The sequence below is a fragment of the Carya illinoinensis genome, chromosome 10 (assembly GCF_018687715.1).
Source record: "Carya illinoinensis cultivar Pawnee chromosome 10, C.illinoinensisPawnee_v1, whole genome shotgun sequence".
NCBI lineage: Eukaryota > Viridiplantae > Streptophyta > Magnoliopsida > Fagales > Juglandaceae > Carya > Carya illinoinensis.
This window is the reverse complement of record NC_056761.1, coordinates 17176824-17188828: the sequence shown is the minus strand read 5'-3', so window position 1 is coordinate 17188828 and position 12005 is coordinate 17176824. Positions and strand designations below refer to the sequence as shown.

Here is a 12005-nt window from a genome sequence, read left to right as displayed (position 1 = left end):
GCTAACGACTGGTCCGATGGCTCTGAAAATTGGTGGGGATGATTTCTGGTGGAAGGGGAAGAGAATGGTGGTGGTGGTGCACTAAACGGTGGTCGGACGGCGAAGAACTGGGCAGTTAAAGGGGCGGCGACGGGAAGGAGAAAAAGAGGCTGTTCTGCGTACGCAGGAGAGAAAGGAGAAGAAAGAAGAAGAAAAGAAAGAAAAAGAAAGAAAAAGAAGGAAAAATGAAAAGGAAAAAGGAAAAAGGGAAAAGAAAAAGAAAAGATGAGAGAAAAGAAATGAGGTCCAGTCCTCACTCCGGAAACCAAAACTGATCCGCCGAAAACGATTTTAAAAACCGTAAAACAACTAAATAAATTAAACACAACATCAAATAAATTAAAACCAATTTAAAATACAATAATTTAAAATAAAAGAACTCTTATATTAAATAAATTAAAAAGCGCCTTCAGTAAAAATACACGTAAAAACGGGTCATCACACTGTCCTTCTATATTCTTTCTCTATTCATCTTTTTCTTTCACTTCTAAGTCCGATTTCTCTCAATTGACCATGGAATATAGGAGAACGTATAAAAGGGGAAGGGAAGAGCTGCTCTAGCTCTAAGAAGACTTCTAGAAAGATAGCCAGGAGCTAGCCTCTTCTTTCTATAGTAAAAGCTATATATATCTCATACTTTACTTTCAAAATACAAGTATCCAATTCTAGTTTGTTTAATCCAATAGACCTCCCCTTACTTAACCTATGGTTGGATTTCAATGAGTTCTCTAGTTGGAAGACCATCTGGTTCGGTTCATGTAGCACAAAATTCTTGATATCTAGGAGGTACAACATTTCTCTCATTAAAAAAAAAAAAAAAAAAAAAAAAAAAAAAAAAAAAAGCCACTTGTTTTCATTTCCAATATCCTCAAGGCTTGCAATCTTGTTGGATGCCAATGATCCCACTTCAAATATATGAGAATTTGTATGTAATGACTTTAATATTTGAGCATTTTGGAAAAAAGTATTTAAGCATCTGCTTTTTTTTTTTTTTTTTTGTGGAGGATGAGATCTATTTTTAGAGCACTCAAACGCTTTGAATGAGATTGTACATATTGACAATGGTGGATGAAATACAGAGGGAACTCTAACGGTAGAGATTTGTTTTCAGAGCACTCAAACGTAAGGCCACTTTGGTTTGGATCGATGTGTTTGGGCTGTATTATGGGAAGAGATATTAGAATCAACGAGGAGATAGTTCTATCAAATCGCTTGAGGGAGGAAAGAGAAAGTAAGGGACATTTTTGACATTTGACTAAAATCAAAGAAGAAATGTCATAAACATCCATGATGTGCGCACGTAGGCCCCCAACGGGGCCTTTACGTAGCACGACTTTTTTGGAATTTTGGTGCAAGCCATTTGCTTCATATTAGGTCAACAATCATATATGAGGCAAGATACTAATGAACAATAATTCAAATTTATAGTAGGAGAAGACCAGTACTTTGATCAACTCTGCTATGGGTCCTCTCTCCGCTGAGGTGAGGTGAAGTCTTTGCACTGCAAAGAGACGTCTCTTGGACTAGGTCCGAAGAGAGCAATAACTATGGAGGAAGAGCTGCACAAGCTATGGAAGGGATTCACGTTAACAGAGCAGGAGTCGGGCTTAGTGAGGGTGGAAAAGGACGTGACAAAGGTCCTCGTAGCTAAAGGTAAGCGATGCCTCCTTATGATGATCAATGCGGATAGAGTGGTAAACAAAGAGGCCCTCAGAACCACTATGTCAAAGGTATGGAGACCTGAAGGATGGATCCAGTTCAAAGAAGTAGGAAATAATAGGATGCTGGTGGAATTCCAACATGAAAGTGATAAAACAAAGGTCCTGCAAGGGAGGCCATGGTCTTTCGATAGAAGCTTAGTGTGCCTTCAGGAGATTGATGGGCAGGTCCCACTAAATGAAGTAGTCTTCACCAAGGAACCCTTCTGGGTTCAAGCTCATGATATGCCAATGGCATGCATGACAAAGGAAGTGGGAATGGAGCTGTTTTCAGGTATGGAAGCGATACTTGAAGTGGAAACAGATGAAGGGGGCTGTGGCTGGGGCTGTTCCCTGAGAGCAAAAGTCGAAGTTGACATTACCAAACCACTGATCCGAGGTCGTTTCTTAACCGTTGACAATGTTAAGCGATGGATTCCTTTCAAATACGAACGCCTCCCTGCTTTCTGCTTCGCCTGCGGCTCAATCAAACATGTCAACCTTTGCTCTGGTACAAGTGGATACAACAAACAGGATGAAAGTAGCCAGTATGGCCCTTGGCTCAGGGCTATCCCTGTAAAGCCAAATGTCTTTGTTGCTAAACGTTACGGCGGAGAGACGACCCAGAAAGCTCACCACAACCACCAGGAAGGCAGCTCAGGGACAAAGACAAATGAGGAAACTCAGAAACCAGGCATAGAAAAGGTGGTCGAGCTGAGTAAGGAAATAAACCTATCACGTGATGTGAAAAACCAACGAGGGACAGTGGTGCAGGAGGAGACCTTCTCAGCACAGGTTGATGATAGGGGACTAGAGAACTGCAAGGAACCTGTGGAAAAGCAGGTGGGGGGAAAGCTAAAAAAGGAAGTTCTGCTTGATACAGGAATGAAACAGGAAATCCTGTTTAACACAAAAAAGGAAGGTGGTCCCAAGCAAGCAGACTGCTCCCTAGCTAGCCAAATCAGATCTCTCGACAACTTCATGGACCAGCAGATAAAGGCACTGGCTGAGAACAGACAAAACAAAAGGTGGAAGAGGCGAGCTCGAGATAGGTCTGTTCCCCTTGACTCTCATCTCTTTATAGAAAATTCTAAAAATGGGGGAAATAAGAGGAAAGTAGAACCTGGTTTCCTGCCTGTCTCTAAGGGAAATGCTAGTAAACAACTTAGAATTAGTGGACCATGTGGGGAACTAAAAACTGAAGAGTTGGTGGTGGCTGCTAGGCAGCACCACCAACACCAATGAGGTGCCTAAGCTGGAACTGCCGAGGGCTTGGGAACCCTCGGACAGTTAACATTCTTAATCTTTTGATTAAGGACAAGTCCCCCAACATGGTGTTTCTGATGGAAACAAAATGTTCAAAAAACAGAATTGAAGAAGTTAGTAAGATACTGAAGTTTGAATCCTGCTTAGTAATTGACAGTATAGGAAGCAGTGGAGGACTAGCCTTGATGTGGAACAACAAAGTTGATGTGGACATTTTTAATTACTCTAGATGGCATATAAGTGCTCATGTCAAACCTGGTCCAGATAAACCCAGATGGCTCTTCACAGGGTTCTATGGACACCCTGAGACAGCCAAAAGAAATAGGAGCTGGGATTTGTTAAAGACTCTCAACCCCGGGTCCTCAATGGCCTGGCTGTGTTGTGGAGATTTTAATGAAATTCTTGATCAAAGTGAAAAGGCAGGGGGTTGTCTCAGACCTTATAGACAACTGGCAAGTTTTCGAGAGGCAATCATGGATTGCTCTTTGAATCCTATCAAGACTCAAGGCCCTAAGTTTACTTGGGCCAACAACAGAAGGGATGGGAATTTCACTAAAGAGAAACTTGATAGAGCCGTGGCAAACCTTAATTGGTTACAAACCTTCAGTGAGTCTTGCTGTCATGTGCTCCCTGCCATGAGGTCTGACCATTCCCCCCTTCTGGTCCAAGTGAATGGCAAAGATGGTACACCACCCAGCAAACCTTTTATATTCAGATTTGAAGCTGCTTGGAACCTGAAAGAGAGTGTTCTGAATCCCATTAGAGAAGGATGGGGTAAAGTAACAATGGGGGGTGATGTTGCCTCTACTATGAGCAAGAGGCTACATAACTGTGGCCTAGCTCTAAAGAAGTGGAATCTGTCAACCAATAAACAGGCTCCCATTAATCTAAAACAGAAGATGAAACTGCTGGGGGAGTTGCAAGACTCAAATCAAGGGGACAACACAGATGCAGTGTTCCAAATTCAGAAAGAAATTGAACAAGCTCTAGGTGAAGAGGAATTAAAATGGAAACAAAGAGCAAAACAACACTGGCTACAAAATGGGGACAGAAATACAAAATTCTACCACCTACATGCCACTCAAAGAAGAAAGATTAATAAAATTTCTCAGGTGCTGGACCACAACAACTCACTAATCACTCAGCAGCAGCAAATTGGTGATATTTTTACAACTTTCTTCTCTGATTTGTTCACCACATCAATCCCATCTGATATTGATTTGTGTCTTGAAGATTTTCCCCACAAAATTACCCCATCTATGAATGAAAAGCTGCTAGAAAAATTCTCTGAAGATGAGGTAAGGGCTGCTGTGTTTCAGATGAAAGGAATGGGGTCCCCAGGCCCTGATGGATTCCCAGCATTGTTTTATCAATCCCATTGGGATATTCTTGGCAAGGAAGTGAGCAGGTTTGCACTTAACATACTAAACTGTGGAAAATCTTTGGAGGGAGTTAATGAGACCTACATTACTCTCATCCCTAAGATCAAAGAGCCCTCTAGAGTCCAAGACTTTAGACCAATCAGTTTATGCAATGTTATTTATAAAATTGTTGCTAAAATGCTCTCTAACAGACTAAAGCTTGTCCTACCACTGCTTATATCTTCAAACCAAAGTGCTTTTGTACCAGGCAGAGCTATCACTGATAACATATTGGTGGCATACGAAACACTCCACTCAATGACAACTAGAATGAAAGGGAGGACAGGATTCATGGCTACAAAGCTCGACATGAGCAAGGCTTATGACCGTGTGGAGTGGGATTTCTTGGCTGCAGTGATGAAAAAGATGGGGTTTGATCAAGTCTGGATCTCTATCATCCTAAACTGTGTTTCCACTGTCTCATACTCCATTCTCCTGAATGGTGAACCTCAAGCCCCTTTCAAACCAACTAGAGGGCTAAGGCAAGGGGATCCCTTGTCCCCTTACCTGTTTATCATATGTGCTGAGGCTCTATCTTGCATGCTACAAAGGGCTGAGGCAGTGGGAAGTCTATCTAGTGTTCCCATTGGGAAAGGTCCCCAAAGAGTAAGCCACCTGTTCTTTGCAGATGACAGCATGATTTTTTGCAAGTCAAATTCTCTTGAGTGGAGTAGGCTGATGAGAATTCTGAGTATCTATGAGAGGGCCTCGGGTCAGGTACTTAACAAGGAGAAATCCTCCATTTTCTTCAGCAGCAACACTCCTCTAGACAATCAGCACATCATACTGAGTATTGCTGGAGTCAAGTCAACTGGTTCATTTGACAAGTATCTGGGGCTTCCTGCAATGGTGGGAAGATCCAAAACTGCTGCATTCCATAGCCTTATTGATAGGACTTGGGCTAAAATAACAAACTGGAAGACAAAATGCCTCTCAACAGCTGGCAAAGAGGTTCTTATTAAATCAGTGTTGCAGGCCATACCTACCTACACAATGGGGATCTTCTTACTTCCTCAATCCATCACAAGAAGATTGGACCAATTGTTGAGAAAATTCTGGTGGGGCTCAAATGAAGATCATGCCAAGATTCAATGGGTAAAGTGGAACAAACTGAACAAGAGAAAAGACCTTGGTGGGCTGGGATTTCGAAACTTCAGTAGCTTTAACCTGGCCCTCCTGGCCAAGCAAGGTTGGAACATCCTCACCAATCCTAGCTCCCTTTCTGCCCAAGTGCTTAAGCAGAAGTACTTCCCCTCGGGAAACCTACTGCATGCTAAACTGAGCTATAGACCATCTTTGGCCTGGAGAAGTATGCTGGCAGGAGTAAAGTTATTAAAAGAGGGCCTACAATGGAGAATTGGAAATGGTCACAGTGTTAGGATCTGGGAGGACAGATGGTTACCCAGGTCTATCTCTTTATCTATAGGAAACAGGAGCAATGGGGATAGCAGAGTGGAATGGGTATCAGAACTTATAGAACCTGTGATGAAGACATGGAATGAGACCTTACTCAACCAATGGTTCCCTACACAGCAGGTGGATCTCATAAAATCCATCCCTATCAGTTTGGGAAACAGAGAGGACAAGCTGATCTGGTGTGGTACAAACAATGGTCTCTTCTCAGTAAAAAGTGCATACCACTTACATAGGCAAATTCTCTCCCTCGAGGAAGAAGGGACTTCTAGTGAACACGATCAGAGTGAGTTCTGGAAGTCTATGTGGAAATTACAGGTCCCTCACACGGTCAGAAGCTTCCTTTGGAGAGCATGTAATGAGGTTCTCCCCACTTTTGACAATCTGCAGAGGAGAAAACTGAGAGAACATAGCCTATGCCCAATCTGTGGAGTTGAAAGAGAGACATCAGGCCATGCACTTTGGGGATGCACTGCAGCTAAGGATGTGTGGGGGCAAACCAGTACTAAAACAATGAAGATGTCTATCCAATGTGACCTATTTAGAGACATTTGGGAGCAATTAACTCTAAAGCTTCCAAAAGATGAACTTCAGATGGCTGGTGTGATTGCAAGACTAATATGGAACAGAAGAAATGAGAGTGTGCATGGAAAAGACCCGAGACACCCTAACTCTATTCTAGTCAAGGCCAAAGAGGACCTGAGGTTATATCATCTAGTCCAATCCAAGGAGAGGTCTAATGGTGTTGTTGTGTGTCCCAATCCAGTGCAGAAGTGGAAAAAACCCCCAGCAGGTAAACTAAAACTTAACTGGGATGCTGCTATTAATGCCTCAGTGGGAGTGATAGGTATGGGAGGCTTAGTAAGGGATTGTCAAGGCAGAGTTTTGGGGTCAGTAAGGGCAAACAGAAAGCTAAAATTATCACCCCTTGATGCTGAGGCCTATGCCTTACTGGTGGCTAGTCAGTTTTGCAAAGATAGTGGCTTCTCTGAGCTAGTCCTTGAAGGAGACTCAATGCAGGTGGTCCTCAAAATGAAAAACTCAGTCAGGGACTGGAGCCAAGCAAGTCTAATTCTCGAAGAGGCTAAATCTATCCTGAATTCTTTTACAAGTTGGAAGATTGAACACACAAAGAGGGATGCTAATATGGCTGCTCATTTGCTAGCCAAGGATGCCCTCAACGTGGTAGATGACATTTTTGATCTTGAGTCTATTCCTAATTGTATTAAGAGTGCTGTCCTTAGTGACTCTATGTAATCAGTTTGCTTAAGTAATGAAATGAGAATTGTTCTTGTCAAAAAAAAAAAAAAATAATTCAAATTTATAATATTAAGAGCCAAAAGCAACTTAAATAAGTCATGCATTTATTATACAATAAGAGTACATTCATGAAAGAAAAATAAAATTTCATTTTTTAAATAAATATTAAAATAATATTATAAAATATTATGATCCGATCTCGGTCAGAACTGGACCACATGGGTCAAAACCCAATGGTTGAACTCTACCATGCAACCTGGTTAAATACACTGGTCATAATCGGCACGGGCAGCTTTAGAACAATGATGTTTAACTATAATAAAACCTGGCCAAAGATGATAGGGAAAAACGTACGCCAACGTACACGTACAAACATATCAAACAAATTATAGGTATTAGTGATGTGCCTAAATGCTCGAGTTTATCTAAGTCCATAATAGTTCTTTCTCGCCCAAATTTATTTCTCAAAATAATCGCCTAAACTGGTTGTTGTGGAGGTTTGTAACCCCCTGTTGGGGAAAGTGGAAACCAAGCTGGCCTCCTTCCTGCTGCCATGGTTATACTTCAAAGTTCGAAGTCAAAATTGGGCCTGCTTTATAAGTGGCATTTCACGGGGCCCTTTTCTTGCTCATGGGCCAAAATGTCACAGAACATGAGCACTACTTCAATAGTCCATTTTTATTTTATTTTATTTATTTTTTGGGAGGGGGGGAAGTTTTTTTATCAGCATAAAGATGATTGGTTTGGTCCCTTAAACCTACTCATACATCTTATATGCTTTTATTAAGAATATATTAGCTTGCTCTCAAATTGTTGAGGAAAATATTTCATGATTATCGTTTAGCCACAAAATGAACAATAGATATATTAGTTAAGAGGCTGATTTTTCTTTTCCTTGGTTGAACAAAATTTTGAGAAATAAATTTCACATTTCCTGTGGACAAGGTCTTGAAATTCATGAGCCTAACTCATATCATAAAGCGCGTTCAAAAAGAAAAATTTACTTCAACCTTATAAACATGCCAAAGACCTTATCTAAATTAAAGGTAACGTGAGATTAATTCATCAACACAAAACCATTTTTTATGGACTTTTCAGCAGGCATATACCACATATATTTCAATCATATTTTCTTCTTCTAGAATATAGATTTGGGATTATATGTATGTGGGGTTGGAGCAGATCAAGAAGAAAGTGGAGGAGCAGTCTCTAGTCTCTACACACAAAGTTAAAACATTTTAGATCACAATATGCATGCTACGATCCCAAGGTGAAATAGTGGGAATCAGCTCCTCCAATATTATAAGTTTCCCAACTCGTCTCCCATCACATATATATCGTGCATGCAAGTGAACTTGTTTTTGTTTAAGAAAATATCAAAACCCTGGTTGACTCACTTTTAATATGGAGCTCCAAGCCTCCAACCGATTAAGCCAGCTTGTTTGAGTCCCTTGAAAAGCCTTTTGAGTATGCCATGCTTTACTTATTTAGCTAGCCAACCTTGAGTGAAATCCATCTTTTAGTTCTTGGTATTCTGCATTGAATCTAGAACACTTATGTTAAAGATTAATTGGCTGGCATATAGGAGTAGTTGTACACAGTCACAGGGGATAAAAAAATAAACAAAAAATATCTGGAAAAATATATTATTAATAACAAAAATTCTATGTGCAGTCATTTTCGCGCACTCTTTTGTGCACTCCAATGATATGATTGGTTGAATATTAAAAAAAAAATTAATCCAGCCAATCATATCAGTGGAGTGCACAGGGAATACGCAAAAGTAACTGTATGTAGCATTGCTCAATTAATAATATATACTTTGGAGTTTGGAGATTAGAACAATCAACAATGTTTTATTATGTGGAAGAAACCTATAGAAAAATAATGTGAGGTTTCCATGTCCATTAATGAGAAAGGGATCAATAAGCTTATAAATTTATAATTATATTAATATTGCAGGCTGCAGCCTCATGTTGCAGGCCCAAAACCCATGTTGTTAAAGCTGCAGCAGACTCCCAAGGTAGCCCATATTTGGCTGATTATGTTGAAAAATATTTGGAGAAACGAAAACAAAGTGAATCCTGGTCATGATACCAATCATGATCTTGCTGATCATCATAATCACTATTCTGCAGATCAGGAAAATCCAGTTCCCAACAAGCAATTATCTGCAGAATCTATGTTACAAAGAAGCAAGTCATGCGGTGAAGGAAGAAGAAGGGCTCCTGCGGATGAACTGACGCGTAGGCTGCCTAAACCAGATGCTGCCGTTGAAGAAGACAGGAACATGGAACCTTGCGAAAAGGGTTTCAATTGTGATCTTCTGTGCCTGTTCTTGCAAGTGTTTTGCACGGGAAACGGAGTAAGTCCCGGGAATGAAGAAGTAGCGATCGGAGAGGTCATATCAAGGACAGTTTCCATGGAAAAATTCGAATGTGGGTCCTGGGCTTCATCGGCCATATGTCGTGGCAGTGATGAAAATGGAGACTCCAAGCATTTGTACTTCGATCTGCCATTGAGTTGATCCGAAGTAGCGTTACTGACGATGCAAATTCAACGGTGACAGCAGCTTTTGTCTTCGACAAACATCGTAAAGGAATTTTAAAGAAGAATGGCACGAGATCAGATGAATCTTCTCTTCGCCATGTTCGTTTCTCTACGCCGTGCCCTGACTCGCCAACTTTATGCATTTCGCCTCGATTGCTCAAGGCAAGGGAGGACTTCACTGCTTTCCTAGAAGCACAGAGTAAATAAATAAAGCATCATGCATTATTCTCAGATTGCAATGTTTGTGTTTCTTTTTAATGATGCATTTGTATATTTGGTCATTTACCTTATAAATTTGTGCTGACCATTTTGGCTGTGTTAGCACTTTAATATGGACTATTGCATGATTAATATTTTGAAGTCCACTTATCTATAGCATTTTATGTTTCTTCACATTCTTAATTGCACTCTACAAGAAAAATGCTTATTCATGACAAGGTACTTGTGACGAAATGGCCACTTATAAGAGAATGAATTGGTGTTTGTTGTAACCAAAACAGGGTTAGAATGGAAAATGCTAGGGATGCAAGTGAAGATAGCTATGTGTATTACAATCAGATTTCTCTTGGCTGGATATATCATATATTTCCAATGTCTGCAAGGTTAATGTTAAGGATTTCTCAGGTGGATCTCTTTCTTTCGGAACATCTAGTTATCCTTGTTTATCTGTGAAATTATGTGAGGTACATGTTTTGGTCCGGAGGTTAAGATAGGGTTTTCAGCATTCTATTAAATAGGTTGAGATATGTGATGACAAGTGTAGTTATTTTGAACGTTGATCCATGAATTCTATTAGTTGTTATTGTTCTTGGAGATCATACATTATATTTGTAGATTTTCTCAATTTATTGTTTAAAGTTACCGGTTTGTCTTTTATGTTCCGCAATTTTAATATAGAAAATGATAAATGTATTTAAGAAAAACTTATTTCTTTATATGTTAGTTATTGATATGCTGAAAATTATGAAATTAAAAAGAAAAATTAACAAAATGAACTTTGTAACTAAAATTATAAATACTGTTATGAAACTAAAAGAGAAATGATATTGCAAGAAAAAGAGTTGTTATTCAATACAAAACTTGAACATATACAAGTGAATTATACCCATATATAAAAGTACAAAGGAGTTTAGGTATAACTTAAGTCTTAATTGATAGCTCAATAGTCTTAATTGATGGCTAAATGGTATTAGTTGATGGCTAAAGATAGTCTTAATTTATAGCTAAAAATGGTCATACAAATAACTTTATAACACTCCCCCCTTGGATGACCGTACATAAAAAATATACATCCTTAAGATCTTGCCAAAGAAAAACCTAGTGGAAAAAACCAATGGATAAAGAAAAGAGAAAAACTTTCAACCGGTCCTTCTGTTTTTCTTCAAATAACAGCCTGCCAATAAAAAAATGACACGTATGAGTTTCACTTTATTTCCGTTATACCGCACCACAGACCAACTTCACAGAATAAAAAAGCCACCAAATCCTTCCCCCCCCCCCCCCCACACCCCCCCCCCCCCCCCCTCGCACACACTAATTCTGCAATATATATGGCTTGAATTGGTTATGGTACCCAGCTGCAGCTCCACTTGCCACCGGCGTTGTTGTGGATTAACAACTTTTTCTGTTTGAAAGAGGATGATGATAATGTACAGAGAAAATAGTTGAACTAATTCCAAATGGTGTAGGAGGTCAGCGGAAACAAGAGCGAGAAGTGAAAAGATGATGAAGAGCTTGGGAAAGACTTCCATGGCAAAACGGAATGAAAAAAGTGAAATTGGTGAGTTACAGAGAGGAAATGAAAAGTAGAGTTGGTGAGTTGCAGTAGAGTTATTTTGGTAAAGGAAATCTAGTGTAATGAGTTTATTATAGAGTCTCTATAATTGATGATGTGGCACAATTCTATAGTTGGCTGTTTATGCCTCAATAGCAGACGGACCGTTTAAAAGTGGAACTCTAAAGAAAAAGAGTACAACATTCATGTGTACTACCAAGTGCTTTAAAATTACCTCATTAAAACCTTGCAAATGAAAACCCAGTGGGATAAAACCTTAGCGAAAGAAAAAAAGTACAATCAGCACAAGTTTTCAAAACATTTACTCCCCCTGAAAAGTGTATGATAATAGGTCTTCAAGTCTTCGCATTCTAATATTCTGCGTAATTTTCTTAAATGTTGCAGTTAGTAATGCTTTAGTGAATAAATCTGCCAGATTATCACTTGACCGTATCTACTTGACATTAATTTCACATTTCTCCTAAAATTCATAGGTATAAAAGAATTTAGATGAAATATGTTTGATTCTATCACCTTTGATATATCCTCCTCTAATTTGAGTAATACAAGCAGCATTATCTTCGT

At 39.6% G+C, this 12005-nt stretch overlaps 2 protein-coding genes across 2 annotated transcripts; both read left to right on the top strand.

Moving 5' to 3' along the window:
* The first annotated feature begins 1586 nt into the window (after positions 1–1586).
* On the top strand, positions 1587–2981 carry LOC122278501. Its single transcript, XM_043088683.1, has one exon. It carries the CDS (start codon positions 1587–1589, stop codon positions 2979–2981), a length of 1395 nt encoding a protein of 464 aa, XP_042944617.1.
* A 6108-nt stretch (positions 2982–9089) lies between these two features.
* Positions 9090–10041, top strand: LOC122278500. The gene is given in 2 exon segments (XM_043088682.1): positions 9090–9612; positions 9615–10041. Coding segments are annotated over 2 exon segments (762 nt in total). The 3' UTR covers positions 9854–10041.
* Positions 10042–12005: the final 1964 nt, after the last annotated feature.

Coding starts and splice junctions, on each gene's coding strand:
- LOC122278501 (XM_043088683.1), top strand. CDS start 1,587: ATGGAGGAAGAGCTGCACAAGCTATGGAAGGGATTCACGTTAACAGAG.